This window comes from Panthera onca, chromosome B3 (assembly GCF_046562875.1).
Source record: "Panthera onca isolate mPanOnc1 chromosome B3, mPanOnc1 haplotype 2, whole genome shotgun sequence".
NCBI lineage: Eukaryota > Metazoa > Chordata > Mammalia > Carnivora > Felidae > Panthera > Panthera onca.
In genome coordinates, this window is record NC_138344.1 from 120,628,555 (window position 1) to 120,655,595 (window position 27,041).

The 27,041-nt window shown below is 53.9% G+C and overlaps 1 protein-coding gene across 2 annotated transcripts in view; it reads left to right on the forward strand.

Annotated features, from left to right (window-relative positions):
* ESRRB (estrogen related receptor beta) overlaps positions 1 to 26,307 on the forward strand; it is a 173,644-nt gene extending 147,337 nt beyond the window's left edge. For both annotated transcript variants that reach the window (XM_060620347.3, XM_060620346.3), the window contains exons 4-7: positions 7,715 to 7,825; positions 8,315 to 8,476; positions 17,084 to 17,353; positions 23,235 to 26,307. In XM_060620347.3, coding sequence (XP_060476330.1) covers positions 7,715 to 7,825; positions 8,315 to 8,476; positions 17,084 to 17,353; positions 23,235 to 23,479 — 788 coding nt within the window. In that variant the 3' untranslated portion in view covers positions 23,480 to 26,307. The remainder of the gene's footprint in view (positions 1 to 7,714; positions 7,826 to 8,314; positions 8,477 to 17,083; positions 17,354 to 23,234) is intronic.
* The last annotated feature ends 734 nt before the right edge of the window (positions 26,308 to 27,041 follow it).

Below are 27,041 nucleotides of genomic sequence, written 5' to 3' on the forward strand. Positions count from 1 at the left end.
CAGCTTGGAAAACTGGTGCGGTATCACAGCCAGGATGTTGATATTGATACAGTCACGATAGGGAACGGTTTCAAGGGCGAAGTATTTTTAATAATAGCAATATTAACTGACACTTAATGGTCACTTACTAGGTGCCATTTACAATATTTTAAGTGCTTTATTATCTTTTTTTTTTTTTTAGTTTTTTAGTTAAACATTTTTTTTAATGTTTATTTACTTTTGAGAGAGCGGGAGAGAGTGCATGAGCAGGGGAGGGGCAGACAGAGAGGGGAACAGAGGGCGTGAAGGGGTGTCTGTGCTGACAGCAGCAAGTCTGAGGCGGGGCTCAAACTCATGAACAGGGAGGTCATGACTTGAGCCAAAGTCAGTCACTTAACCGACGAGCCGCCCAGGCACCACCTTCGGTGCTGTACGTGTATTAACTCATTCAATCCTGAACGACAATCCTATGAGGTGCCACACTGTTATTTTAGTACAGGTGTAGAAACTGAGGCCCAGAAGGGTGAAGAAACTTGTTCCAGGTCATTCAGGTACCAAGGGGGTTAGAATCAGGGATTCCATCCAGGTCTGACCCTGAGGCAAGGGCTTCTTTCTTCTGCTTTAGAGGCACAGACCTCTGTGCACCCCCATACAGTTGCTTCCCTCCAAACAGAGTCACCAGGCATGCCCGGCAAGCTGCAGCCAGGAAGGTTCTGGGTCTTTGCTTTCAGGCCTTGTGATGAAGCATCTCAGCATGGACTTGGCTCCTCCTCCCGTTCACACTCCCTTTCCCCCTGTTCCTTGCAAGCGTGACTGAGCACATCTCACCTCCCCATTGTCTTGGTCAGGGCTGGGCAGGAGCCGATGTCCCCTCACAGGCCACCAAAGAGGATTTAATGAAGGCACTATTTACAGAGGGGTGAGTGCGATCGTGGGAACCAGTCAGAAGTGGTGATGGACCCCAGGACTAGCAACAGTGAGGAGGCTTTAACAGTGCCAGCCTGAAAAGATCTGGCAGGAATTGCCTGAACGAGAAGGTGAGAATTGTAGCTGTTCGCAGAGGTCAAAGTCAGACTGTATTCCTACCTGTGTGGTCTCGGCAAGTTACACACCCTCGCTTCGCCTCAATTTCTCCATCTGTAAAACGGGCTAATAGAATCTCCCTCTAGGGTTGTTGCAGTCCCTACGTGAAATGCTCAGAGCAGAGGGCAGCGCCAAGTAACGGCTGCTCGGTAGATGTGACCTTCTCCTTACATTCTTGTCTACAAGATTTAGGGGTGTTGTCGTGTTGGCTCCCTGTCTAGTCCTGAGGTCAACTACAGGACTCAGTCTACACAGGAACATCCTGCACAGGATTCCAGGGATTATTGATCTTTTTGTATTCTTAGCAAATTTGTGAATGCTTAAATTTTGGCCTGCACGTGTTAAGGGATTAACAGTGTTGAACGGTGGTTCAGCAAAGGGTGTGTATTCATTACGGTATTTAGACATCTGGAATAGCTCATGTGTAAGTGTTATGAATGCTTTAAATTCAGAAAGTATCAATAAGATGATGGAATCTAATAATCCCAGACAGCGATTATAAGTTAATTAGTATTTTAATATACTCCCTGAGCCTACTTTTTTAGATAGTTTGCTAAAACTCTGAGAACACAAACAATAAGCCAACTCTTACTTCAAGTTCAAGTTGCCTTCTCTCTCTTTTTTTTTTCCCCATTTGGTGTTTGTAAGACTTAAGCATCCTAATTTAAAAAGTAATTGTCCGTTTTATTAGTTAAAATTGCTTTCTGCTGCAAGTTACGGAGAACTTGACTGCTAGTAGCTTAAGCATCGATAAAGGAGATTGATTTCCCTACCTACCAGGGATTCTGGAGATCGGCAGTTGCTGGCATTTCCCGGGCTCTTTCTGTCTTTTTTTGGTGTTCTTTGATGTCCTCACTTGGCTGCCACAGCTCTAACCTTCACCTTCCAGGTCAGGGCAGGAGAAAGGCAACAGAGTTGCACCAAACTATCTGTCTCTGGTACCAGAAAGGCAAAACCATTCCCGGAAGCCCCCAACATGGACTTCCCCTTACAGCCCATTGGCTGGAACCAGGTCATATGACCAGCACTTGCTACCACAGAAACTGGGAAAGTAGGAACCAGGATTGGTAGGACTATAGTGCTAGGGGTAGGATGTTTCTATAAACAAAACCCAGGTTCTGTTAGCATGAAAGAGAGGGAATGAAAAGATAGTTGGGTACACAACTAATAATGTCTGCCAGACCCAACCGTTACAATCTGGTGATTTGTTTTTAAAGGATTCATGATACAGCATCTTGCTGCAGCGCTCAGGATGAGAACCCAGTCCATGCCATTATCTCATTTACTAAAATTGTGAGCAGTGTACTCTAGATAAAGTATAAAAACACATTGGCAGATAATACGTACAAACACAGTTGACCAGCGTCTGTTTAGGCAGAGGGCAGAGGAATTCAGACCTCTGTCCACTGTCTCTGTGTTGAAGAAGCTGACCATTCTCAGTTCAGAGCAGACCACATCAATAAAGACAAATGCGTAGAAGGCAGGGAGGTGATTGGCCTGAAAACACTGTATGAATATAGAAAATAAGGAGTGCTTGGCCACAGAAGGAGGGTGCCCAAGGATGTTCAAGTCCATAAGGGGTTGTCTTGTGAAAGGGGGTAGTCTCATTGGATGGGATGGAAGATAGGTAGAAAGTGACCTAGAGACAGAATTTAGCTCAATACAAGGGGAAACTTTGATGAGGAATGGGCTGTCCTAAGGGAGTGAATTTCTAGAGGCTGGGGGGAACAGATGAAAGCTGGGAAAAGGATAAGACCCTGAGAGTCTTTTGTTTCCTAAGCCTGCAGGGCTTCATTTGAACTGGTGCATCATTTCACTCAGACACTTGACTGCCTACCACGGGCTGGGTGAAAATGGAGCTGACTTGGGCCCTTTCCCTTAGGAGCCCGTTGAACTGAAAAGTGGATAGGAACAGAGGGAAACAAGCGCAAGGTGGCACACACAGTGCACTGAATGCTGCCGTGTGGGGCAGTGGCAGTGACGGCCTCCCTTGGCCTGTTGAACCACTGCCAACTTACCAAGCCTTTCCCCGCTGTTGTGTCATTCTGGTGTCACAAGAGCCATATTCGGTGAGCAGAGTTGATATTACCATTGCCTCCTTCCCCATACCTGGTGATGACGAGACCAAGGCTATGAGAGCCAACTGGGCCAAGGCCGTTGAGACGGGTCTGGGACCTTGACCAGTGGATCCCATGGGGTGGAGCGCTTATGGGCTTGTGGCTGGGGGAAGATCTGGGAAAGCAGGCAGGAAGCCAGGATGCAAACCTGGCTCATACCAGACATCAATTGAGGCATAATCGAACCCAGCGGTCTACTTTTCTTAAGAAAACAGAATAAGCTGATAACTGATGCATGTATTGATTGGAGCCATTGACCATCCTGCTGTGAAGATCTGAAGGAGAAAATTTAGAGGAGAGATTACACCCGCCGGGCCCAGGGGAGCTGTACCCTGGAGTAGCAGAGAGCGTAGGTACTGGCTCTTTTACTGGGCAGATTACTCAGTCACCCGAGCCTTGGTTGTTCTCATTTGTAAAATGGGGATAATTGTGCCTGCTTTATATGCTGTAGATTACAAGGGGCAACACACAGAGAAAGTCCTCCACAATTTAGGCTGTTCTCATGTTTGTTATTACCGTGACTTACCAGAGAATTGTATATACTTGTTGGGGAAAAATGGTAATAATAATGGTGATGATGATGATGATAGTAAAAGCTCCAGCTTTTTTTTTTTAATGTTAATTTTTGAGGGGGTTGGGGGGGGGGCAGAGAGAGGGAGACAAAAGATCTGAAGCAGTCTCCACGCTGTTAGGGCAGAGCCTGATGTGGGGCTTGAACCCATGAACTGTGAGATCATGACCTGAGCTGAAGTCAGATGCTCAACCAACTGAGCCACCCAGGCGCCCCCAGCTCTGGCTTTCTAAGCATCCATTGGGCATTGGGCACCATGACAGACCCTGTAATGGGACGGGGAGCAGCCCCTGGTTGTAGAGGTGCTGTTGGAGCTTGGATCTCTGGAAGAAGCACCCAGCCCCCAAGGGAAGGAGGCCCAGCCGTTCCTATATGCATCAAGGCTTTCTTGAACAGCCACTACAGGCCAGGCCCTATATCAGGACAAAGAACATTCTAGATGGAGGTTGTGACAGAAGTGGCAACTGCTCATCTCCTTGCCTTGCTAAGGGACCCATGCCTCTTTCAGGGTTTTGTTGAGCAGTTCCCACTCCTGCTACACCACCCGGGGTGGGTGTAGGGGAGAGCTTGTGAGACTGGCCTCAGGAGAGAAAGTCAGTGAAGTGGGGAAGGGCTCATCCTGGACTCTGGTCAGACCCCGGCACACAGTAGGTGCGCAGGAAATGGGCCCCCTCCTCATCCTGTGTGAATGAAGTCGGGCATTCTCACTTTTAGTCTTACCAGCTTTCTAAGACAAAGCAGAGCCTGGTGGAGGGTTTGGCTCACGACGTCCGGTGTCTGTGTTGTAGGCGGGGTGTTGGGGGGGAGCTGCTTTGTAGCTGTATCACTGGAGGGTGTCAGGAAAACAGGACTTTCCCCACAAAACCTTCAAAGGAGGAGCCATCCTTCCTGCCTTTGTGTGCCTGCTCCTTCTGCCCTCACTGAGGGGGCCAGAAGGGAGGGGTTGGCGTTTGGGAGCCAGAGCCCCACCAGCATGCGGGTTTAGCTCCTGCACCGGATGGACCTCCTCTGTCCCCTTCAAGGTCCGGGCCGCTGCCGGTCTGTAGGATGCTGTATTGCAGCCCTTTCCAAACACCGTTGTGCCTCCGAGTCACCTTGTTGAAGTGCTGACTCCTGTTCCTAGGGGGCAGCCTGACATATTTGCATTTCAGACAAGCTCCCGGATGATGCCTGGCCCGGACCACCCTTTGAGAAGGAGGGCAGTGGCCGGTGTCCCACCTGCCTTCACTCCGTGCTCTGTCACATGCATGCTGACTGAACTGCCTCCTGGTGACCGCAGCTGTGCCCAGGGCTTGCTTTGGGCCCCACAGCCCGCCCAGCCCCGGTCCGGGAAGGGCTGGTGACTGCCAGGAGGGGCGGTTGGATGCCCCAAGGCCCTCATCTGCAGCAGGGTAACTGGGGAGTGTCCTGCCCTGTCTCCCAGGGTCTTCAGGGAGGCTGAGCCTCAGCTGGCAACGGCAGTAACCTGCTCACCTACTCAGGAACACACTCGTGATTGGCTTTCTTCCTGGGTTCACCTTCCAGATAAACTCTCCTTGTCACAGGGTCTGGTCCAAGGCAACCCAACTGTAGGCGTGGTCAGTTGCAATCCGCTCTGCCCCTCAAAGCAGCAGGGGAGTTCACTGGAAGCTTCTCAGGAGGCTCAAGGACCACACTCAGAAGCCAGACAAGGACCAAGGGAAGCTCCAGAAAGCCTAGGCACTAGAGATGCAGTAGCCAGGAGAGTGTGGCCCAGGGTGCCCACACCCCCGCTGCTGACCACCGCTGCAGCCGTGAGCAGCTCTCCCCCTCCGTTTTGGTGCCATTTGATCAAAGCTTCCCGTTAGCTGTTCCTGAGTCACCAGCCCATGCTTCAGCCTCCAGAGGGTCGAGTTAGATACCCAGAGTTGGAGTGGGCACAGGCCCCCCCCACTGCGAGATGACCCACAATAGGGGAATTACCTTTAAGCGGGAAGCAGGGGTGGGATGCTGGGTAGACCGTCTCCCCCCAGAAAAGTTTACTGCAGCCATGTTCAGCATCAAGTACAGGAATGTCAGACCGGGGGGTGAAAAGGACGCCGCTGATGAAAATGCAGAGCAGTGACTGGCCCCACATAGAGTCCCCCTGGGCCATCTGTCTTGGTGGCTCACAACATCCTCCCTGCCCTCTGCCCTGAAGGAGGAAGAGGTCTGAGCCCTTGACTGGGAGCACGTGGGCACGGTACCATGCCAGTTCCCCACCCCAGTTCCCTTAGGGCAACTAGCAGTTGAAAGGCTGGTCCCTCTTATTCAGCAAACAAAGTGATTTCACTTTCTATGGCTCTCATTGCCCTGGAAACTTCCTCTCGCGTCCCAGGGACTTAACCGTAGTAGCTGTACATCCTCAGAAACAGCTAGCAAATCACCTCTGGCCTGAACGGGATCTAAATCCTCGTTCCATTCGGTCACCCATATTGCTGCCTTCTGGCCTCTCCCCAGGAAGGGCCTGAGCTACCACCACTGCCAAGCTAGGAGGACAGGCAGGAGGAGGTGGCAGCGGGAAAGTGCCCTGAAGATCAACTACTAGGACTCTGAGGGTGATGCTGTTGACCTTTGGGGAAAGGAACAGGAAGTTGAACTTGACCTGTCACCTCAGAGGCTAAGGTGGCCACTGAGCTCTCTTCCTCTCAGGACTCTGTCTCTTACTTTTTTATTTTTATTTTTTATTAAAAAAATTTTTTTTATGTTTACTTATTTTTGAGAGAGAGAGACAGAGTGTGAGCAGGGGAGGGGAAGAGAGAGAGGGAGACACAGAGTCCGAAGCAGGCTCCAGGCTCTGAGCTGTCAGCACAGAGTCCGACATGGGGCTCGAACCCACAAGCTGTGAGATCGTGACCTAAGCCGAAGTCGGAGGCTTAACCAACTGAGCCACCCAGCTGCCCCACTTTCTCTCATTTTTTATGCGTTTTAATCAAGGCCCGTTTCATGGTAAGCTTAAGGGAGCCGCTCTGTTTCCTGTAATAGTTCATATTTGGAGCTAATTTGTTGGATCCCACCCGTTTTTCAGGGCAGGCCACATAGGTTGGTGTCCAGTCTGTGGCTGTGTGCCTTTGGATGAGGAACCTATTTGAGGTCCTGTCCACCCTGCAGGCTGGTGAGGGATGTCAAATGGTGTGAACATGTCTGTCTAGACAGCAGTTGCTGAGGGTGGGGTGGGTTCCTGGGAGGCCGTATCGACCCAGGGAAATAGCAGATCTCTGTAGGATCGGGCCTCATCCTGGGAAGGGATGTCAGTGTGGAGTGGCCACACCTGCTTTTGCACCTGCTGCTGGGAGACTTTGAGGCGTTCATTTTCCAGGTGTGGCCAGGACCACCTGCGTCCCCATCCAGGAGAGTCTGGTCCACGGCTACCCACACCCTTGCTACTGAGGGTACTACCACTGCCCGGACCAGTCCTCACACTCCCTTTAGTCTAGAAGACAGACCGTAGAACTCCATCCTACGGTCTCTGAAAGTGGGACCCAGAAATTGACATTTGTAATGAACACCCATTCAGATGCTGCTTACGTGAAAAGGCTGAACATTCTTGTTCTTGTTCTTTGGAGGTGCCTGCCAGTGGCAGAGAGTTCCTTTCCCGTCTTGCAAGCCAACTCAGCCCTCCCTGGATTCACAGCAGATCTAAAATAACGAGTCTTCCTTCCCTAACGTCTAGAGGAGTGGTTACGTTGTGCTTTCTCTTTGGAGACGAAAGACTCAAGCTGTGGGTTGCTCGGGATAGATGTCAGGAGGATGCTGAACCCAGAGGCAGGGCCGGGCCCAGGGCAGCTGGGATGGGTCATTACCGTTAGTTGTTTTAGGATTGCAGGACTCCCTGGCTGAGCTGGTCATGGGGCAGCTGGAAAGCCATCTAGTCGTGGGGGCCGAAGCCAGTGTTGCGATTCCAGAGTTAGTGCTAACACCCCTGATGCTGAACAGCCTGACACTTTGCCCCTTTCTTCCCCAACAGGTGTGCGCCTTGACCGAGTGCGTGGAGGCCGCCAGAAATACAAGCGACGGCTGGACTCTGAGAGCAGCCCATACCTGAGCTTACAGATTTCTCCACCCGCTAAAAAGCCATGTGAGTGTCAGGGCAGTCCATGCTCCTTCTGCCAGCATGGGTACCTGGGACATCTGGCCCCCGTGGGGAGATGCCGCCTTCCCGCTGCTGGCTAGAGACAGTGTGGATCCTGGGGAGGTGGCGTTGGTGGCCGGCTGGGTGTCGGGTGCTTCAGGCTTCATTCGGAAGGCCTTTCCATGCGGGATTTACAGAATGTGGTTCCAAAGGAAGCATGATCCTAAGAAGGCATGGGCCCCGGCATCCAGAACGTGTCGCCCTCACCTGCCACTCAAAGCAGGTTCCTCTCAAGGGAAGTCATCAGCAACTTCCCTTGGAGGGCTATTTTTTAATAGCCCAAATCAACACAGCCCGCAAGTTTGTGGAGTGAGAAGGGGAGGGGGAGGGGAGAGACTCCTCAGAACCCAACTTTTCTTTCCGAGCCACTGCAGGCTCCACCCCGGCCCCTCCCTCTTCCCCCAACGTTCACATTCCTCCTCTGGTTGTTGGCAGTGACCAAGATTGTCTCCTACCTGCTGGTGGCCGAGCCGGACAAGCTCTATGCCATGCCTCCCCCTGGCATGCCGGAGGGCGACATCAAGGCCCTGACCACTCTCTGTGACCTGGCAGACAGGGAGCTCGTGGTCATCATTGGCTGGGCCAAGCACATCCCAGGTGAGTCCCGTAGGACCGGGCGGGGGTGGTATAGCCAGGGACTCTCAGCCACTGTCCCCACCACCGTGGTTCTGATGCATGGGAGCCCCGGGACCCAGGAGCCGTGTTTTCTTCTGGGCTCCCTTTCTCTTCGTGGGATTGGAGGTAAGCAGGTGTTGGGAGGTCCAGTAACGTTCCTGAACTGCTGGGAGCTCTTCAGAATCAGTGATCACTCTCGAGGGTTGCTGATTGCTTCTTACAATAGGTGAGATTCAAAGAGCAAGTTCTCTGAGTCCTTCAAGGCCAAAGGGTTTTCTTGTAGACCTTATTGGAAATGTGCTGGGAAAATGCAGCAGAGAATTTGAGTCTCTTGCTTCCTTTAGCGGCCGGTGGACTGGATGGTTAAGAACATGGGCTGGGGAGTCAAAGTCTGGGATTCAAAGGATTCAACATCTGGGTCTGCAGCTCACTAGCTGTGTCACCCTGGGCGGGTCACCCGGCCCCTCTGTGAACAGGGAATAATAGCAGTACCTCCTTCGTGGGCTTTGCCGTGAGGATGAAATGCAAGGATGAGTGTGATGTGTGGTCCATGTTCACGTTCACTGCCGGCTCACTATTGCCACTTGCCTGATCTTACGGGAGGCCCATCTCTTAATAGGTGGCGTGGAAGGTGCATGTAATAAATACGTTTCAGGTGATAATGGACTCCGGATACGGCTGTTCGCTGCGTGTGGCCCACACCCTTCCTTCAGCATCCTCCGTCTGGACAGACGGTGGAAGCTGGTTTTTAATTTTATTTTTGTAGACGCCGATACCCACGTGTTTTGCATTACACACGTGTTGGGGCGCTTTCGAAAGCCTGTGCCGTTTATGCCTCGTAAGGTTTCTACAGCTTGTCTCATAGTGTGGTGGGGACATCCTGTTTTCCTCTGGCAGTCATCCACCACGGACTCGGATTCTTACTAGCGATGTGACATGGGGCAGTTTATCTTCCTGTCTGTAGGTCCTCTTTGTGTGTGTCGCCGGCCCTGAAAAATGAATGTAGCATGCACGGTGGTGTAGCAAAGGTGTCTGAGACTTTAGATGCCAAGGCCCGCAGTTGACTGGGGGGAGTCAGAATGTTTTTATAGAAGACACGCGTGTGTGCACAACCTATATGAAGGAGTCTTCCTGCGGACGAGGGCTCGGGAGCTGATGCTGGTATCACTTCGCTGGCAGGAAGCGTAGCATTCCTTGCGCAGATGGCCCCTGGCGTTCCGACTCGGGGAGGGCCTCACCAGGGGTCTGAGCTGGACGCCCTTACTAAGGAGCTCAGCCTCTTGGGATTACACACTCAGTAATTTTGAATCTGGCCTGTGCTGATTCAGCACAGACGTGGGGTCAGGCCACTGCGTAAGACACCTCAGCCCGGATTGCTCCACTGACCCGGGGCCGAATCCGGTACAACTCCCCCTGCCCCTCACATCCTGCCCTCCCCGCCATCACACGCTCCTCTTCCATCGCATCCCAGCGATGGCTCAGGGGTGGCGCCTGGCGGTCCCCCAGGTCACCGCTTCCTTCTCCTGCCACCTCTACGGGGAGGCGTAGAACCAGGAGGCGCTGTCTCCCTTGCACCCGTTCCTCTCTCCTGTCTCCCCTCCCTCCAGCGCCATCTCCCATCTGTGCCCGACCAAGAGGGAGGTGGGCCGAGCAGAGTGGCTGTTAGGGGCCCAGGCTTTGGATCCAGACAGACCCGAGCCCTGATCCAAGTTCTGTCCTTACTGGCCTTGTGAAGAGATCTCATTTTTCTGAGCTTCGGTGTCCTTGCCTGTGAATTAGGAATCGTAATAGATGGTACAGGGCCGTCAGCCCAGCCCCCGCACACAGTGGGTGCTTGATAAGTGGCAGGGACCATGACTGTGTCATTGTCTTTGCTAATAGTATTAAAAGCTTCCTTTCACATCTTCCTTTTCCCTTGTCCAGAGCTGGATTCTTTTTGATTAAAAAATAAAATAAACATAGGGGCTCATTTGTCTGTCTGAAACACTAATTTGCCTATTTTGCATAAATTTGCATGCTGAATTATTTGGGCCTGACCTTCTAGTGTTTAAGGTAAAATTAATTAATAGCGTCTCCTGCCACTGCATGTAAACCTCATATTAGGGGCGATGACATATCAAGTGCCTGATATGTTTAAACTAGTCGACTTAATCCCATCTCAGATTAGACAGAAAACTCCCCTGAAGACCTGCTCACTGGCCTTTAGAGAGAGAGAGAGAGAGAGAGAGAGAGAGCCAGAAAGAGACCAGGTTTCTTAGCAGGGTAGATGCAATCCAGGGCCCCACCCTGGGACTGACGTCAGCTCCTGTCCATCCTGGTTCCTGGACAGCAGAAGGTTCCTTAAAACCGCTCAGGTTAGCACTCTGAAGCAGAGCCCAGCCCACTTTCCTTAAGCACAGGAGACCACGTCTCATGACTCAGTACGAGCTAACCTCTCAGTATCTGTCCATAGCCTGGCATACAGAGGGCACTTCATACTTGCCTTTGCATGCATTTATTGAGTAAGGTCTCTTGCTAGGAGTTGGGGCTGATACAAAGAAGTAGATTAATTTCTGCCCCAAGGATCTCATTTATAAATAAGGTGGATAATTTTGTTTTTAGTAAAATACTTGTTTTTAATTTTTTTTTAATGTTTGTGTGTGTGTGTGTGTGTGTGTGTGTGTGTGAGAGAGAGAGAGAGAGAGGGAGCACGAGTGGGGGGGGGGTGGGGCAGAGACAGAGAGGGAGACACAGAATTCGAAACAGGCTCCAGGCTCTGAGCTGTCAGCACAGAGCCCGACTCGGGGCTCGAACTCGGAACAGTGAGATCATGACCTGAGCCGAAGTCGGACGCTTAACTGACAGAGCCACCAGGCGCCCCAATACTTTTTTCTCAAAAAGAATTTTTTTTAACGTTTATTTATTTTTGAGAGAGAGAGACAGAGACAGAACATGAGCAGGGCAGGGAGGGGCAGAGAGAGGGGGAGACACAGAATCGGAAGCAGGCTCCAGGCTCTGAGCTGTCAGCACAGAGCCCGACATGGGGCTTGAACTCACAAACCGTGAGATCGTGACCTGAGCCGAAGTCGGACTCTTCAGCTGCTGAGCCACCCAGGCGCCCCCAACAAAATACTTTCTCATGAGGGAAACATACAAAAATAGACCAGACCTCCATGAGGAACCTCCATGACACTTGCTTCAATATTACCACCCCACTGCCTGTTTCCCTTTACCTCTACCCTGTTTCCCATCTCCTGCACACTTAGGAGGCAGCAAGGAGAACCACGGGACAGAGGGATGCCATGGGCTGCGGGGGCAGAGGGCAGACGCTGAGCTAGGCCTTCAGGACTGATGGGCAGTGGCCATGGAGGAAAAGCCCAGAAGGGCAGCAGGGCGCCACGAACACAAGTTTTCAGGCTGCAGGCCAGAAGCTAACATATGTACACAGGCGCTGAGCGACCCGCTTGGCCAGGAGGAAGGATCGTTTGAACACAAAACTCATTTCTCAGCAGCCCCCCTCTCCCCCCCCCCCCCCCCCCGGCTTTCACTCACATGTTTGAACACACAGGACACTTTCACACGGGTGAGCTCCCTAGGGAGCTCGGGCTGATTGCGGCTCACTCAGAATAGCAGCCATTCCTTTGTTTCAGTCCGTCTGCAGTGGCCTTACCCCGCACACATGCAGGCTTTTTACCTGGAGTTGAACTTTCCAAGTCCTGGGCTGCCCAGAGGATAAGCCCGAGTCTTTAGAGCGCCCACCCCTCGTTCCCCGGGAGCGACAGGTTCGAGCAAGGGGCAGCAGCCTTTAAGAGGCAGTGGGTATCGCTTGATGAATTGTCCTGTCACCCCAGGTGGCCTGGAGGCTCTGCCAGCCAGGGGAGCCCTCCCAGGCCAGGGTGACACGTGCACACCTCTGCGGGGGGGACCCCCCAGAGGCCTCCTCAGGGAGGGCTCCTCAGCGGCCCTGCTCCCAGGTAGCCACCGTCTGGCTCTCGCTGGGGAGAGAAGAATGCCAGCGGCCGATGAAATATGGGCTGCCGAGTGACAGCAGCTGTGTCTGGAGTGGCCTCAGATCCTATAATTACATCTCCCTTTATTACCTCTGCTAATGGCCCTCCAGGTCGACAGAAACGATAATAAATTAACAGATTATGAACTCCACTTGCCACAAATTATGTGCTCTTTTTTTTTTTTTTCCTTAAATTCTAGGAGCTCATGCTGTCAAACCACTGGGGGATGGGGGCTTGGGAAGATCCTGACTGTTATCAGATCAGTTGGTGCAGATAAAGCAACTTTGTGGGGGTGGGCAGCAGGGCCCCAGGAGGGGAGGTGGGCAGGGACAGCCAGCTGGGGCAGGGCAGGACCTCCAGCGGGCAGTGCTCTCGCCCAGGGGCCTGGGCCACACAAGCCTCTCCCGGAAGCCACCCTGTCCCAGAATTGCTAATTGCTCGATGGAGGAGGAGACCCAGCCCAGCACAGAAAGCAGACGTGGAGGGTGCTTGGCTGAAGGACAGGGAGGAGTGCTTCAGCCCTTGGTCTGGGTTTAAATAAAAGAAAGAGTATGTGCTTTTACCAAAGATGACAGCAGGGACAGAGGGCTGGAAATTAGGAGTTCCAGATCCCTCATCTTTCTTAAACATCCTTCTGGGAATTTCCTGTGCACGTACAGCCACTGTGTGCGTACGTGTGTGTGTGTGTTCTCTCCCCACCGTGAGACCATTCTAGAACAACTGCTCTATGTCTTGCTTTTTTTCATTGAATTCTATAACATGGTAGCACTTCCCTTGTGCTAGGCAGTGTACCGAGTACTCTGCACGTTAGCTCATTCAATCCACGCAGTCCCATTAGGGAAGTATTATTATTCCCATTTTACAGATGAGGAAACTGAGGCACACAGGAGTGGACATACCCAGCGTCACAGCCAGTGGTCAGCAGAGCTAGGATTCTAGGGTCTGGTCGTGGCATCTGTGTCCTTAATAGTTAAGTCCTCCTTACATTCATGGGTGTCTTTCCACACCCACAAAAATAGTTCTACCTCATTCTTTCTGGTGGCTTCTAACGTGCCATTCGTTTAGCTAAAAATTATGTTTATGTAGTAATTACACGAATCACATTAGTTACATTTAGGTTGTTTCCTGCTTGAGGCCATTACAGACTGATGGAACAAAACACCCTTTCACATTTATCTCTGTGTATTTGTGCATCCTTTTCTTTCTGGGAGAAATTCCTAGCAGTGGAATTTCCAGGTTGAAGGAAGCATGCCTTTTGTTTTATGCTTGATTTAGTTTTATTTTGGGACATCTTAAATATGGACAGGTTCAAAGACCAAAACTAGGTAGAAGTGTGCACACAGAGCCTTCCCCTCCAGCCCTGTCGCCTCCCCTCCTTCCTCCTAGAGCTGTTTTTATATTTCGTTCTTCCTTCTAGTGTGTCTTTTTTTGAAGTACTAGAAAGTATTTGAACTTTTTAAAATATTAGGACATACCACATATTTCCCCCCCTACCTTGCATAAAGAGAAGCAGCCTCTATATACCATTCAGCACTTTGGAGAGTACATTTGGATTTTCAAAGCCCCTTCCAGCTCCTTTCGGAGCCACTCAAGGAGAAGGAGAGAGGTCAGGGGCCGAGGGCCAAGTCCACTGCAGAGAGGTCCGCACACAGGCGTGGGTCTATCCTCAGATGGTGGCCCAAACTCTCAAAGGCGCTGTCCTCTTTCTCCCACCACCTGCTCCCCTCCTCCCAGAGGGCAGGCCTGTGTCTCTGGCTTCTGCACGATGGGAAAAGGTGCCGAAATTCAAACTCGTGGCTGAAGGACTGAGAGGGTCTCAGCAAGTTCTTTGGGACCATTTTCTTGTCACCTAGGAGTCAGGGTCCAATGGCATTTGTTGTGCTCTGTGCTGGGAATATGCACTGCTCATCTCCCTTGTCCCAGCCGGCACTTGGCAGTGGGGGTGGGGAGAGGGACAGCAGCTCATTCCCGCACCCTGGGGTGTACTCGCCAGTGGGGCCCTCGCCACCCTCTTTAGAGCCCCTCCTACCCTGCAGGGTTCAGCCCCAAGTCTCCTTCTGCAAAGCCTTCGGTAGGTTCTTGTTTGGGCCAAGTTCTCAGAGCCCTCCACCCCCCTTGTTCTTCTCACTGCCCCAATTTCAGGGTCACGGCAGAGCTCGGTGCTCGGGGCATGCCTTTCCCTCCTGACCGTGAGCGCTTGCACTCAGGGATCCCTTCTGGTTGGAGCTCACCGTTCTGCCCACAGGGCCTGGCATTTAGCAGGTGCCCAGTGAGGAGGTGCTGGATGAAGGAAGAGACCGAAGATGCTGTTAACGTGCCTCTGGTGATGGTACCTTCGTGATGGGCGTCACAGGGGTCCCTTCTCTTTCGTTTCCAGAAGTCTCGCTCTTACCTCACCTCCCTTTTTGCAATTGTCTGTTAATTTTGCCCCGTCCACCTCCTACATCTTCCCTCCCGGTCTGTCTGCTTCCAGTGCAGCCCCCACGTCCCTGCATGCACACACCCTCATGAGCTGGCTGATTGGGATCTGTTAATTAATGTCGCCCAAGCCCTCTCCCGCTCAGAGGCCCGATAAGGGAAATTGGATGTCCGTTCTATCTGCCTTTTATTACCTCCCGGCTCTCCCTGCCACCACAGGCTGCCACACACCCCCTCTCACGCTGGGATCCAGACAGCACGCATACACCTGACCCCTCTCCCCAAGGAGGTATGTCAATCCAGGCCTGCCCCGTCCATCAGTGTCATTGCTCAGCTCTTTTGATGGGTGCCAGCAGCCAGGTGGTGAGCCAGGAGCCCCAGGAGTGCCCCCTAAGGTTGAACATTCGCGCACTGGTTGGAAAATGGAGAGGGACTGTGGGTTTTAGACTCGGGGGACGGCAGGTGAGGGGTGGGACAGACTCCACGGAAACCCAGAGCGATGGGCCTGTCGAGAAGCTCAGGACCACCCCGGGCCTCCAGCTGTGCCCAGAAGGAAGAAGAGAGTCATTCCAGTAGTGTGCTAATAACAACAAAAATAGTAACGACAGCCACAGGCATCACCCCTCGGTCAGGCTCGCCGGGCACCGCCGGTGTAGGGAACAGAGGGGGCCTGTCTGAAAACCACCTCTTCACCCTCGAAGCCCCCGCATCAGCGCCGCACCCACACTGGGTGAGGTGCCAGGGGGCCAATGCAGCGGAGACCCACGTGGGCAAACTCAGACCCGGCCGCCCAGGATGCATGGTACATACAGATGGCTGTATGGATACTCTTCCTTCTTTCCATCAGTCTGGCGGCGTCCGTGTGGGAGCCAATCTTGGAATTTCTGGCCGAAGTTACCACCTTGTGTTTAGTGACCGAGAAGTTTAAAAATCAACTTCTTCCCTCCCTCCCTTCTCCTTCCTCCTCCTCCTCCTCCTCCTCCTCCTGCTCCTTCTTCTCTACCCTCCTCTCAGATCAAAATGTTAATTGTTCCGGGATGCCTGGCTCCGTTGGTTAAGCATCTGCTTCTTGGTTTTTGGTCAGGTCATCATCTCACAGTTTGTGAGTTGGAGCCCTGCAATGGGCAAGAGTTTAAAAAAGAAACAATGTTCATTGTTCCATGCCTGAGTTAAGTACATGTATAAAGCAATTCCAGACACTTCTCATTTTGCACATGAAGACTTTTCATCTCATCATTAATAGCCATAGTACGAGCTCAGTGAACATGTTGTATGTCCCATAATCGTTGTCTTATTTAGACCTCGTGGAGAGTCTGAAGCAGGTGTTAACAGTTATACCCATTTCACAGAAGGGGATGCTGAGGTTTGGGGCAGTTACAACTTTCACACGGTCAGCCTGCAGCTAGGAAATGGGGAGTCAGGGTTCAGGCCCAGGCAATCTCCCGAACACATTGGACAAGACCATGTCATAATTCAGGAGCCATCCCCATCCCGACCTCCTTTTGCTCTGGGGTCAGCCTCCTTACTAGCAGGGAGGGGGAAACTCCCATGATTCTAAGCTCTCAGAATGCGGGACGGCTTGGGTCATCGTTAGGTGGAGAGTGATGGCCAGGACAGCAGGGGTCTGACCCCTGGAGGAGAGGCTGCTCTGTGAGAAAGTGCCCCCTGACCCTGGGGGCTCTTGAGCTCTTAGCAGCCCGGGCTGTGGTCACTAGGGGGTCACTGGCTGGGAACAGCTGAGTCCTCTCTCCCAGTTGGGCCCCTGGGTCGGCACACACAGCTGAGACTCAGCAACGTTAAAACGCCAAAATGTCCCTTGGTTGAGCAGAGAGAGGGATCTGGAAAGTCCCCAGAGGGAAGGGGACCCAGTACTGCCGCCTTTTGATCCTATGAATTTAAAAACCCCTTCAATTACAAACACATTTAATTAACCAAAAAAAACCTCTCCAGACATTTGAAAATAGCACAGAACTAACAACAAGAGTGATAATAACAATTGTCAACATTGACCGAGCTTTCATTACATAAGTCTTTTCCGTGAATTCCCCGTCTGACTCACTGGCCAAGGGAAGGACGAGGAGTTCAGCAGGTACGGAGGGAGGGGCAGGATCGGGGCCCGGGACCACCTCCTCCAGCCAGCCCTCCTGACTGCTGCTGCCCTCCTTGCCCCCTGTTCCCGCAGGCTTCTCGAACCTCTCTCTCGGGGACCAGATGAGCCTGCTGCAGAGCGCCTGGATGGAGATCCTCATCCTGGGCATCGTGTACCGCTCGCTGCCCTACGAGGACAAGCTGGTGTATGCTGAGGACTACATCATGGACGAGGAACACTCCCGCCTCGCGGGGCTGCTGGAGCTCTACCGGGCCATCCTGCAGCTGGTGCGCAGGTACAAGAAGCTCAAGGTGGAGAAGGAGGAGTTTGTGACACTCAAGGCCCTGGCTCTGGCCAACTCAGGTAAGGGCGGGCAGGGGCCCCACAGTGGGACCTTCCAGAGGTCTTCTTGGGCCCCGGGGGGCACAGCCCTGGAGCTCGTGAGCGGGGCCACCGTGAGAGGCAGGGTGGCGTGAAGATGCCCGAGGTTCTTGTCACCAAAGGTTGTGCAAGGGGTTGGCCTGGAGCTAAAAGAAAAGGGTGGTGACCAAGGCCCGCGATAGGTGCTTCCTGAGCCCTTGATTTGCAGGGCGTTCTACGAACTGAGCCTCTGCTATCTAGCCCAGCACACCAGTTAAGGACAGAGGCTCTATGGTCGCTGAGAGTCAAATCCTGCTTCTGCTACTTGGACAAGTCGCTTCCCTCTGTGCCTCCTATTCTTTATCAGTAAAAGGGGAACAATACAGAGTCCCTCCCCCACCAGTCAGTGGAAGGGGTTTATTTGTACATCATTATGTTACACTCACAACACGCTGGGCTTAGAGTAAGCGTTGAACCTGCTAAATAAATTAGCTGTGAACTTACTTAATTCTTAACAACCCCGTGAGCAAGGGGCTCATGATTTTTACCCCATTTTATAGACGGGGGAACTGAGGCTTGGAGAAAATTGCCCAGGGCCACACTGTCAAAGGGTGTCAGAGCTAGGACCCCAACCAAGGCCCTCTCGTTGCAAAATCAACCCCCCGCTCATAGCCACTCCTTGAATCTGCCAGTCAGATCGCTCAGGCACAAGAGAGAGAAAACCTTCCCAGCTGAGTGGTCTGGTCTGTCGTTAAGAAGGAGGGCTTCACGTCCCACTCTTGATTTTGGCTCGGGTCAATGATCTCAGGGTCGTGAGATCGAGCCCCGTGTCAGGCTCCGTACTGGGCAGGGGGCCTGCTTTGGGATTCTCTCTCTCCCTCTCCTTCTACCCCTCCTCAGCTTGTGCATGCTCGCTCGCTCTCAAAAATAAAAAATAAATAAAAGTAAAATAAAACTCTTTAAAAAGGAGGCTTCGCCTCCCTTCCTTCAGCCCCTTGCAGCTCCTGGCTGGAATCTCTGGGGACAGGGGCTGGGCGCTTGTGATGCAGGTGAGCGAGCTGGACTGTCATCTGTGTCCACACTTGGGGAGCACCCACCGTATGCGGGGTACTGTGCCAGGCAGGGGGTGGAGAATGCAGGAGAAAATCAGGCTCCCTGTCCTAAAGAGAGACTGTCAGGCAGGCACACACGGTTCCCCAGGGCAGTGCGTGTGCCTCGGTCAAGTCTGGTCAGGTGGACCCAAGTTCAAATTTTAGCTCTGACACTTAGTAGCAGTGTGGCCTGGGCAGGTTGGCAACCTTCCTTAGCCCTGTCCTTGTGTGTACAATGGGGACATTCCAGTACCTTCTCCAAGCACTTTGGTCTTGAATGACTGACTGAAGATACAGCACTTAGACCAGTGCCTGGCCTAGAGCAAATGTTCAATAAATATTAATTATTATCATTATTATTAATATTAGAGGAAACAAAGTGTTATCCGCACAGGGAAGAGGGACAGCTGGTTCCCAGGCGGAGACGGTACAAACAGGATAAGCGACCGGTTTGCAGGGTACGGTTCGGCTTTTAGTAAGTCCCGTGTCCCAGGAAACCTCAGTCCCTGGCGAACCGAGACCGTGGTCCCCCTAACAAATGTTTTCAGAGAGAACGCAGGGGTGCTGCCGCTGCCCTGCTCAGCCCCCCTTTACTGGGCTCGTGCTCCCCTGCCCCAGCTGTTGAGTTGTGCTGCTGATAGCTCACAGCTGCCCCCTCGGCCAAGATCTGCCCTCACCTGCCGTGCCCGGAGAGTCAGGCACCTTGGCACCATCAACTAATGGCGACCCACACAGGGGAACAAAAGGCTGGACTCTTGGCAGGGCGAGGTCAGAGCCCTACGTGGATCAGGCCAAAGCGGAGGCCACGTCCTCACCTTGCTTGTTCCCACCCTCACCCTGTCCTGCCTCCCTCCCTCCCTTTCTCCTGAGAGCACAACCTCCAGAAAATCTGTGCACCCAGACCCTGGTCTTGGGCTCTGCTTTTGGGGGATCCTGATCTAGTGTAGAGAGGGAAGCATTTTCTTTAGTGCAACTCCCTTTTATTAATAAACAAATGCAAGAGAATGATTAAACTTTTACACGCTTCTATACATAACCCTATACATCTTTTAAAAATTTGTTTTTAATATTTATTTTGAGAGAGAGAAGTAGGCAAGTGGGGGCGGGGACGGGCAGAGAGAGAGAGAGAGAGAGGTGAGAGAGAATCCCAAGCAGGCTCCGTGCTGTCCGAGCAGAGTCTGACTCAGGGCTCGATCCCGTGAACCGTGAGCTCATGACCTCAGCCGAAAACAAGAGTCGGACGCTTAACCGGCTGAGCCACCCAGGCGCCCAGACCATTTACGTATTAAGATTCCAAAATGGTAGTGTGTTCTTTGTTAGAGAATGCCGGGGCTGTTGGGTTTTTTAAAAGTAGTTTTCAATTTCCAGAACGACTGAGCAGGTGGCTCTACGGTGTGGCACCCATCCCACCCTCATCCCCCACCCCTGCACGGGTTCCTCTGTCGTTCACATCTTGTATTGGTGTGGCAATTTGTTACAATTAATGAGCCAGTATTGATACATTATTATTAACAAAAGTCCCTGGTTGCCATCCAGGTTTTACTCTTTGTGTTGTGTGGGTCTATAGATTTGACAAATGGGCAGTGACAGCCCCCGCCGTCCCTCCCCCCCCCCCCCCCCGCCGGTCCCTACTGTACACAGTGGCCCCACCCCTCGTGAGCCTGTGCCACCTACTGAGAGGGAAGCACCTCAGCCAGCCGTTGCAGGGGGCTGGGGGTCTGTGTGGGCGGAGGGGACTCGGTGAATGCAGAGGACACAGCGTGGGGACAGCGAGGCCCACAAGGCTGCCGGGCCTTGGAGGGCACGTCTTTGCTTTTAGACCCTCCTGACACTTCATCCCTGACCTCGAGCTTGGGCTGGCCCACGCGGGGAGGAGGAGGGTGAAGAGGTGGGGTGCTGCTGTCACGTCTGTGCCACCCCTCAACGTCAGGCCGTGACGGTGTTCAGATGGCTCCGTAGCTCTGCTCTCGTCCTGATCTCACAGGCACGTGCGTGCACACACACAGGCGCAGAGATATACACGTGCGTGTGAAGACAGGCATGCATGCAAATACAGACACCTACACGTGCACACACATACATGCACACACACATGCATACACTCATGCACGCATACATGTGCGTGCAAATACAGATGCATACACGTGCGCACACACATGCACACATACATATATGGACACATGTGCACACACAGACACACACAGGCTTAGGCACACATACGTGCACATACAGTTACACACACACGAACACACATGCATGCATACAGACACATGCACTCATACACATGTTCACAAATACGACACACATACACGCGTGCACACACATGCAGATGTGCACACGCAGGCACACACATAAGCACACATGCACACACAGCACCTGGGGACTGACAGTGGTTTAGTGACACGAGCCCATCAGGAGATTCAGCTGGATCAAGCTTCGCCTGAGTACGCACTGTCATGTCATGGGAGACGAAGTTCCAGGAACCTGCGCTTCTGGCCCGGTGGCACCTGCCAGGCCATCCTGTGGCTTACGTGCCGGTCCAAGTAGTTCAGAACAGAGAAGGAGGAGTTTGTGACGCTCACAGCCCTGGCTGCATAGTCGAGCAGTCAGCTGTGGGCAGGAAATGGGGGAAAGCATAGGCCTGCTATGAGTAAGGCCAGAAAAGTAGGTTGGGGTCAGACCAGAGGCTCTAGGGCTAGGCAGGGGGTAGGAAGGGATTAGGGTGCAATAGGGTTGGTCCAGGGAGCCACGAAAGGTTGTACAGCAAGGTAGGAAAATCCCCCAAACTGTGTTAGCTGGAGGAGAGACAGGTGCCAGGAGGTGGCTGGAGTGGTCCTGGTGGTGGCCCACGGTGCCACTGCTCAGGCTGAGGGCATGGGATGGGACCACTCACATGGGGCTCGGGGGCTGGCTCCAGGCAGAAGAGTGACGCACATCAGAGACAGGCCAGGGCCCCCAAACCACAGCCCCTCGGGAGCCTGCCGGCCATCTTTCACCCCAAGTCCCATCTCCAAGGCTCCTTGACAGCAGAAAAAATTCATAGCCATTGATTTTGTAATTAACAGTTTATCAATGCCATCGATACAGACTCACTGATGGATTGCAGAGAAATTAATCTTGCAATGTTATTTTATTTCATTTTTGGTCGAAGGCAGCTGCCAATTTTGGCCTCCTTGGGGAGGGTGGGGGGATGGGGAGAGGAAGCTGGCGGGAGGCAGGGAGTCTGGATGGCCACGTCCCAGCCTTACAGGGACCAGCGCATCTCGAGTGCACATTCTGGAAACAGCTGAGAGTGTAGGAATGGAGCCATGCTCCATTTCCAAGTGGAGAAGGAGTCCTCGCTGCTCCAACAAGGTGGAGGGTATGGGGCCAGTAACGCCCCAGCGCACTAAAGGCACTTGCCCCCCGGCTGAGTCCTCACCGTGATGACGGTATTACGTTTATTAGGTGGTTTCTAAGTGCCTGGTAATGTGCTATCTCTTTTAACCCTCACCACGACCCTATGAGGTAGGAGGTATTTGCTCCATTTTACAGATGAAGAAACAGTCTCAGAGAGCTTAAGTAACTTGGCCCAAATAACACAGCATCTAGGACTTGAGACTCTCGCCTTCCTCATTCTGCTTTTCTCCCAAGAGAAGGCAGGACCCTGGAGGCATGGGCTGAGTGTGGATCCAGAAGGTCAGAAGGAGTCACTGGGGTCAGCCAGTTGGAACAGCTGCCCTTGGCAGTCTGGTACCTAAACTAACCCAGCACGCACAGGAATCGCCCTGCTCTCTTGAGGAACTCTGGGGCCTCGCCCCGTCTTCCTGGCAGCCTCCCCAGGGCCTTCGGCTCACTTGACCCAGATGCACCCTTACCTTCCCGCCTCTGGCAGGCATCAGACACTGCGGTTCAGTGTGGTGGCTCGAGATCTTTAAGGGGTGTCTGAAGAAGGCTGGGTGTTTTCCCCGAGGCTGGGGAATAGTTCCAGTACATTGCCTTTGCCTCAGCCCCGACCCCGCTGTAACCCAGCTGTCAGCACCTGCCCTGCTGGGATTTAGGTAACTTTCGTTTGAACCCCAGTGCCTGCCTGAATCCAAAGCCCTCCTCAGGATTTTTGGAGAGCTCCCCACGGCACCCTCCGTCACTGCACCCCATGCGTCCGTCCAGGCCATCTCGGTCCCCCAGCACAGGGCACCTCCACGCAGAGCCCAGCCCCTTTCTCTGTGTGTGGATTCCGTACCCGGCATTCTGTCAGGTTAGTGATGTCCCTGAAGACGAGCTGGTGATGATGCCACCAGCTGGGCGTTTCCTTCGGGACAGGAACTGTTTTCAGCCCTTGACCTGTATTAAGTCATTCAACATCTTGAGGTAGGTATGGCTGTTATGTCATTTAACGAATGAGAAAAACAGGGCACAGAGAAGTTAAATGACTTGCCTAAAGTCACACAGCTTGGCAAGTGATGGACGCAGGATTCCAACCCACCAGGCTGGCTCCAGAATCCTCCTGGCACCTCCAGGGCAGTGACAGGTCGGCTCACATTCAAGTCCTTCAGGGTCTCCGCCGCCACCTCCTGGTGGTTTCTCGAGAGATGACCTTCCTAGATACAGATCGCTCCCGGGGTCCAAGCCTCCGCTGTGTCATTGGCCTCTGTGACCTCGGGCTGGCCGCTTATCCTCTGTGAGCCTCAAGTCTCCTTCTTTGTAGAGTGAGGATTTGGAAGGCCACCCCGCAGAGGCCCAGGGGCCCCAGGGTGGAGCCCATCCCCCGGGGCGTCCGGCCACACCCGCTGACGCGAGCCCTGTGCCCACAGATTCCATGTACATCGAGGATCTGGAGGCAGTGCAGAAGCTCCAGGACCTGCTGCACGAGGCTCTGCAGGACTACGAGCTGAGCCAGCGCCACGAGGAGCCGCGGAGGACGGGCAAGCTGCTGCTGACGCTGCCCCTGCTGCGGCAGACGGCTGCCAAGGCCGTGCAGCACTTCTACAGCATCAAACTGCAGGGCAAGGTGCCCATGCACAAACTCTTCCTGGAGATGCTGGAGGCCAAGGTCTGATGGCCCGGCACATGGACCGACTCCCACCCGCGGACAGACCGACCGACCCGACGCGGAGACCTCCACAGCCACCAGCCTCGACCTTCAAGCCCTGTATCATGGCCACGAGCAGTCCCCGAGGAAGGGGCTTCTCGCCTCCCGGCTGCGTGCAGAGTCCTGGGTGCAGCGGGGCCGGGGAACAGGGATGGGAGGGCAGGGCGTGGGCTCACCTGTGACTGGCTTTTTCTCTGGTATGTTTTTCCTTCTCCACGGGCAGTGCTGACGCCCGGGCCAAGGGCTGACTCCCTTGAGACTAGAGACCGTGGAGGAAGCCCCGCCTTTCCCACCAAACCACCAAGAGACAGCAGCGTATTTCCTACCCCCCCCCCACCCCCCCTCCCCACCTCGTGGACTGGGCGGCCGGTGCTCAGTGCCTAGGACTCCCCCGGCCCAGGCTAGGCGCCACCTGGAAGTTTTCCCTCCCCAGACGGCAGGTGCTTTCTTCCAGAGGCTCCACCTACTCTGAGGTTCTCTGGGGCCCCTCAGGAGGCTGCCTACCTTCCCTGGTCCAGACCCAGACGGCTCCCACCCTCCGTCCTTCCTCTCAGTTTGGCACACTCCGCTCCCGTTAGGGACTCGCCGTGGAGGGAGCAGCTGGCAGAGCTCGTGCGTTTTCCCGGGCACACGCCCTTGTGTGCTCCCACCTGCCTGTCCCCGCTGTGCTGGGGCCCACCTGCCCTCCTCCCCTCCTGTCCCGGGAAATCCCTGCTACTTCCTGCCCCTACCTCAGAGCTCACTCAGTGGGTTCGGCCAGCCAAGGTGACTTCCGGGTCCGCAGCTGGGAACAGCACTGGCTCAGAAAAGAGCAGGGTCCAGGCGATACTCCCCAGAGCTCCTGCTTCTTGCCTGCTTCTCACCTCCCGCCCTTTCAGCCTTCAGGGCAGATCTGGAGCAGGTGGGCCTGTGGCAAGGCAGGGAGTGTAGGGACCTGGCCCCATCTGAGGGCACCCTGGGCACTGATTTCAGGCTGGCGGTCCTGGGAGGATTGGGGGCAAGATGGGGGAGGCTCGAACCAACCTTTGCTGAACACAGAAAGGCCTAGAAATAAGCAGGCAGGGGATCCCCAAAGACAGGGAGCTCAGGGGAGGTTGCCAGCCTGCCTGCTACGTCCTGGCTTCTGGGGACAGTGGACACCAGGACTCCCCGTTCCCTGCATTCCAAAGGGTTGGGCGAATCAGTGCCACAGGAGGGGTGCTCCTGTCACCCTGGACTAAGGTGTGACGTAGCTCCCTGGGGACACTAAGAAGGCCCAGCTCTCTGGCGGGAGCCCCCGGTCTTCCTGGCTGCTGTGTAGGAGCCCCCGGTCTTCCTGGCTGCTGTGTAGACTGACCAACCACCCCGGTTGGCCCTGAACATTCCTGGTTTTAGCACTGAAGGCCGTGTCCTGGGAAACCCCTCAGTCCCAGGCAGATGGGGACGGTCTGTCTTCTGATTTCTGTGAGTGGCCTCAAAAGTTGGTTGTAACCTGCTCAGGGCAGCCCTGAGCATTAGCGGGTGGCTGCTCAGAGGATCCCCCAAGGATGGAGTGGGGGGAGGGGTTCAGCGTGATGGGAAAAGCCCCTCCTACGCAGCTGCCTTGTGAAGCAGGGTTCGGGGCAGCCCTACCGGGGACACTTGTGGGGAACGCACACGTGCACAGGCAGGCGGGGCGGCTCACCCATCACTGGGACACCGGGGGGGCCGGGTGCTCGCTCCCGAGCCCCGCAGCTCTCTGCATAAGGCGGCTTCGGCTGATGTCATCTTGCCACCTTCTCCACCCCAGACGCTCCTGAATTTCTGTGCTGGGACCTGCTGAGGTCACCCCAGGCGGGAGGGCTGGCCGAGACCCAGCAGCTGCAGAGTGGCCGTCTGATGTCCTCACGTAGAAAATACCATGGGTTCCAGGAGGCCTCATGGCCCAGTGACGTGCGCTCCTCTCCTGTTAGCCGGTGGGGAATCCAAGGCCAAAGCCACGGGACAGTCAGCCTTGTAATTGTCGTCCGAGATGCTTCATCCCTAGGTCTCTGGGAAGTCCCGATCTGGGTGGACACACCCGCACCTCAGCATCAAGGGACCCGGGCAAAGACCCAAGTCTGACAACCACACCCTAAGGTCCGAACCCGAGGGACCTCACGGCGAGAGAAGTTGGGGTCTGCTCCGTGGGTGCCTCCCCTCGCCTTTCATCGTGCTGTGTGCTTGAGGAGGTGGGGCTGAGGGTGGCATCTCGTCACCGGGGTGTCCCTTCCTTTTTAGGGGTTTGCAGCCCATCCTTTTTAGGGGGAAGGATCTCAGCCAACAGTACAACTGGTTTGGGGTGGGTGGGTGTGGGATGGATCTGGTGCCCCTGCAAGGGTCCTGCCTCTAGAGCCTCACTCTAGCAGCGAGGGGAGCTGGTGATCCCGGGGGCTCTGTGTCGGCGAGGTGTGCACTGCTCTCACACTTGAGCCCCAGTGGGGACAGGAAGTGGTCCGACGGGAACTCGTCCGGTGGGAAAGGCCCTGGTGTGTACCAACAGGCATTCAGAGAAAAAGTCTAGGCCAGCTTCTTAACTGGAGGCCTTGCCAGCTTTGGGGCCTCCATGGGAGGCGGGGGGGGGGGGGGGCCCTGACTTGGTGGGGGATGGTGAAGTGAGGAGAGTTTAGGATGCCCCGTACCCCAGACGGGGTACTTGATGGAACTCAAGTTTGCCCCCAAATCTGCTGTTCCTGGAAAATCTGTAAAGAGGAAATCGCCCTTCCCACTTGTATTCTCATGATACAGGTCATTGAAATGAACCAAGAAATAAAATGTGAAAATCCAACCACGGAGAAGGTGGTATTGGCTGGGTTTTGTTTGGTCCCCGTGTCCTGACCCTTTTAAAGCTTCTAGACTGTTTTTTGTCACGATGTGAACCTTGGTAGTGGCACCCAGGTTTTGCACACGGGAAACTTGGATTGTTTCCCAGGCCACAATTGAAGAAACCAAGTAGGAGGATCTCGAGACCAGAGGGGGCATCGGTTGGGAGGCCAGGCAGGGCTTTAGGACCCAGAATCTGCACCCGCCTCTGTGTCAGGGGCCACCCTTCCCTCCTCCAGACTCTCCCCTCCTCCAGACTCGCCCCTCCCCTGTGCAGATGGGAGAAGTCAAGGGTGGGGGGGAGCAGTGACAAACTGGTGACAAGAAGACAGAGGGGCCCATGCCCACGGAACAGCACCAAAGAAAAGCACTATGTGGAAAGAATGTTTTATTTTCGAATAATGATTAAAAGGCTGGAATGGCTTCAGATGTATATATTTTTTAAAATGGTAGTCCCTCATGGCATTGTCCACCTGTACGCATTTCCGCCTCTGTACGTGTTCTCCCCCAAGCCCCCACCCACCCCATGTAAATCAAATGCGCTAGGATTCTTCCGTCCTGGTCCCATGTATCTGGAATCTAATAAATAAGGAACAGCCCATTGGAGAGTTTCTTCACGTTACCTTTCCGGGCTTGCTGTCCCCCGGACAGCATTGCCCTCAGGCCGATGGCCGATGGCTAAGCCTGGCTGTCGGGAGCACCAGCCCAG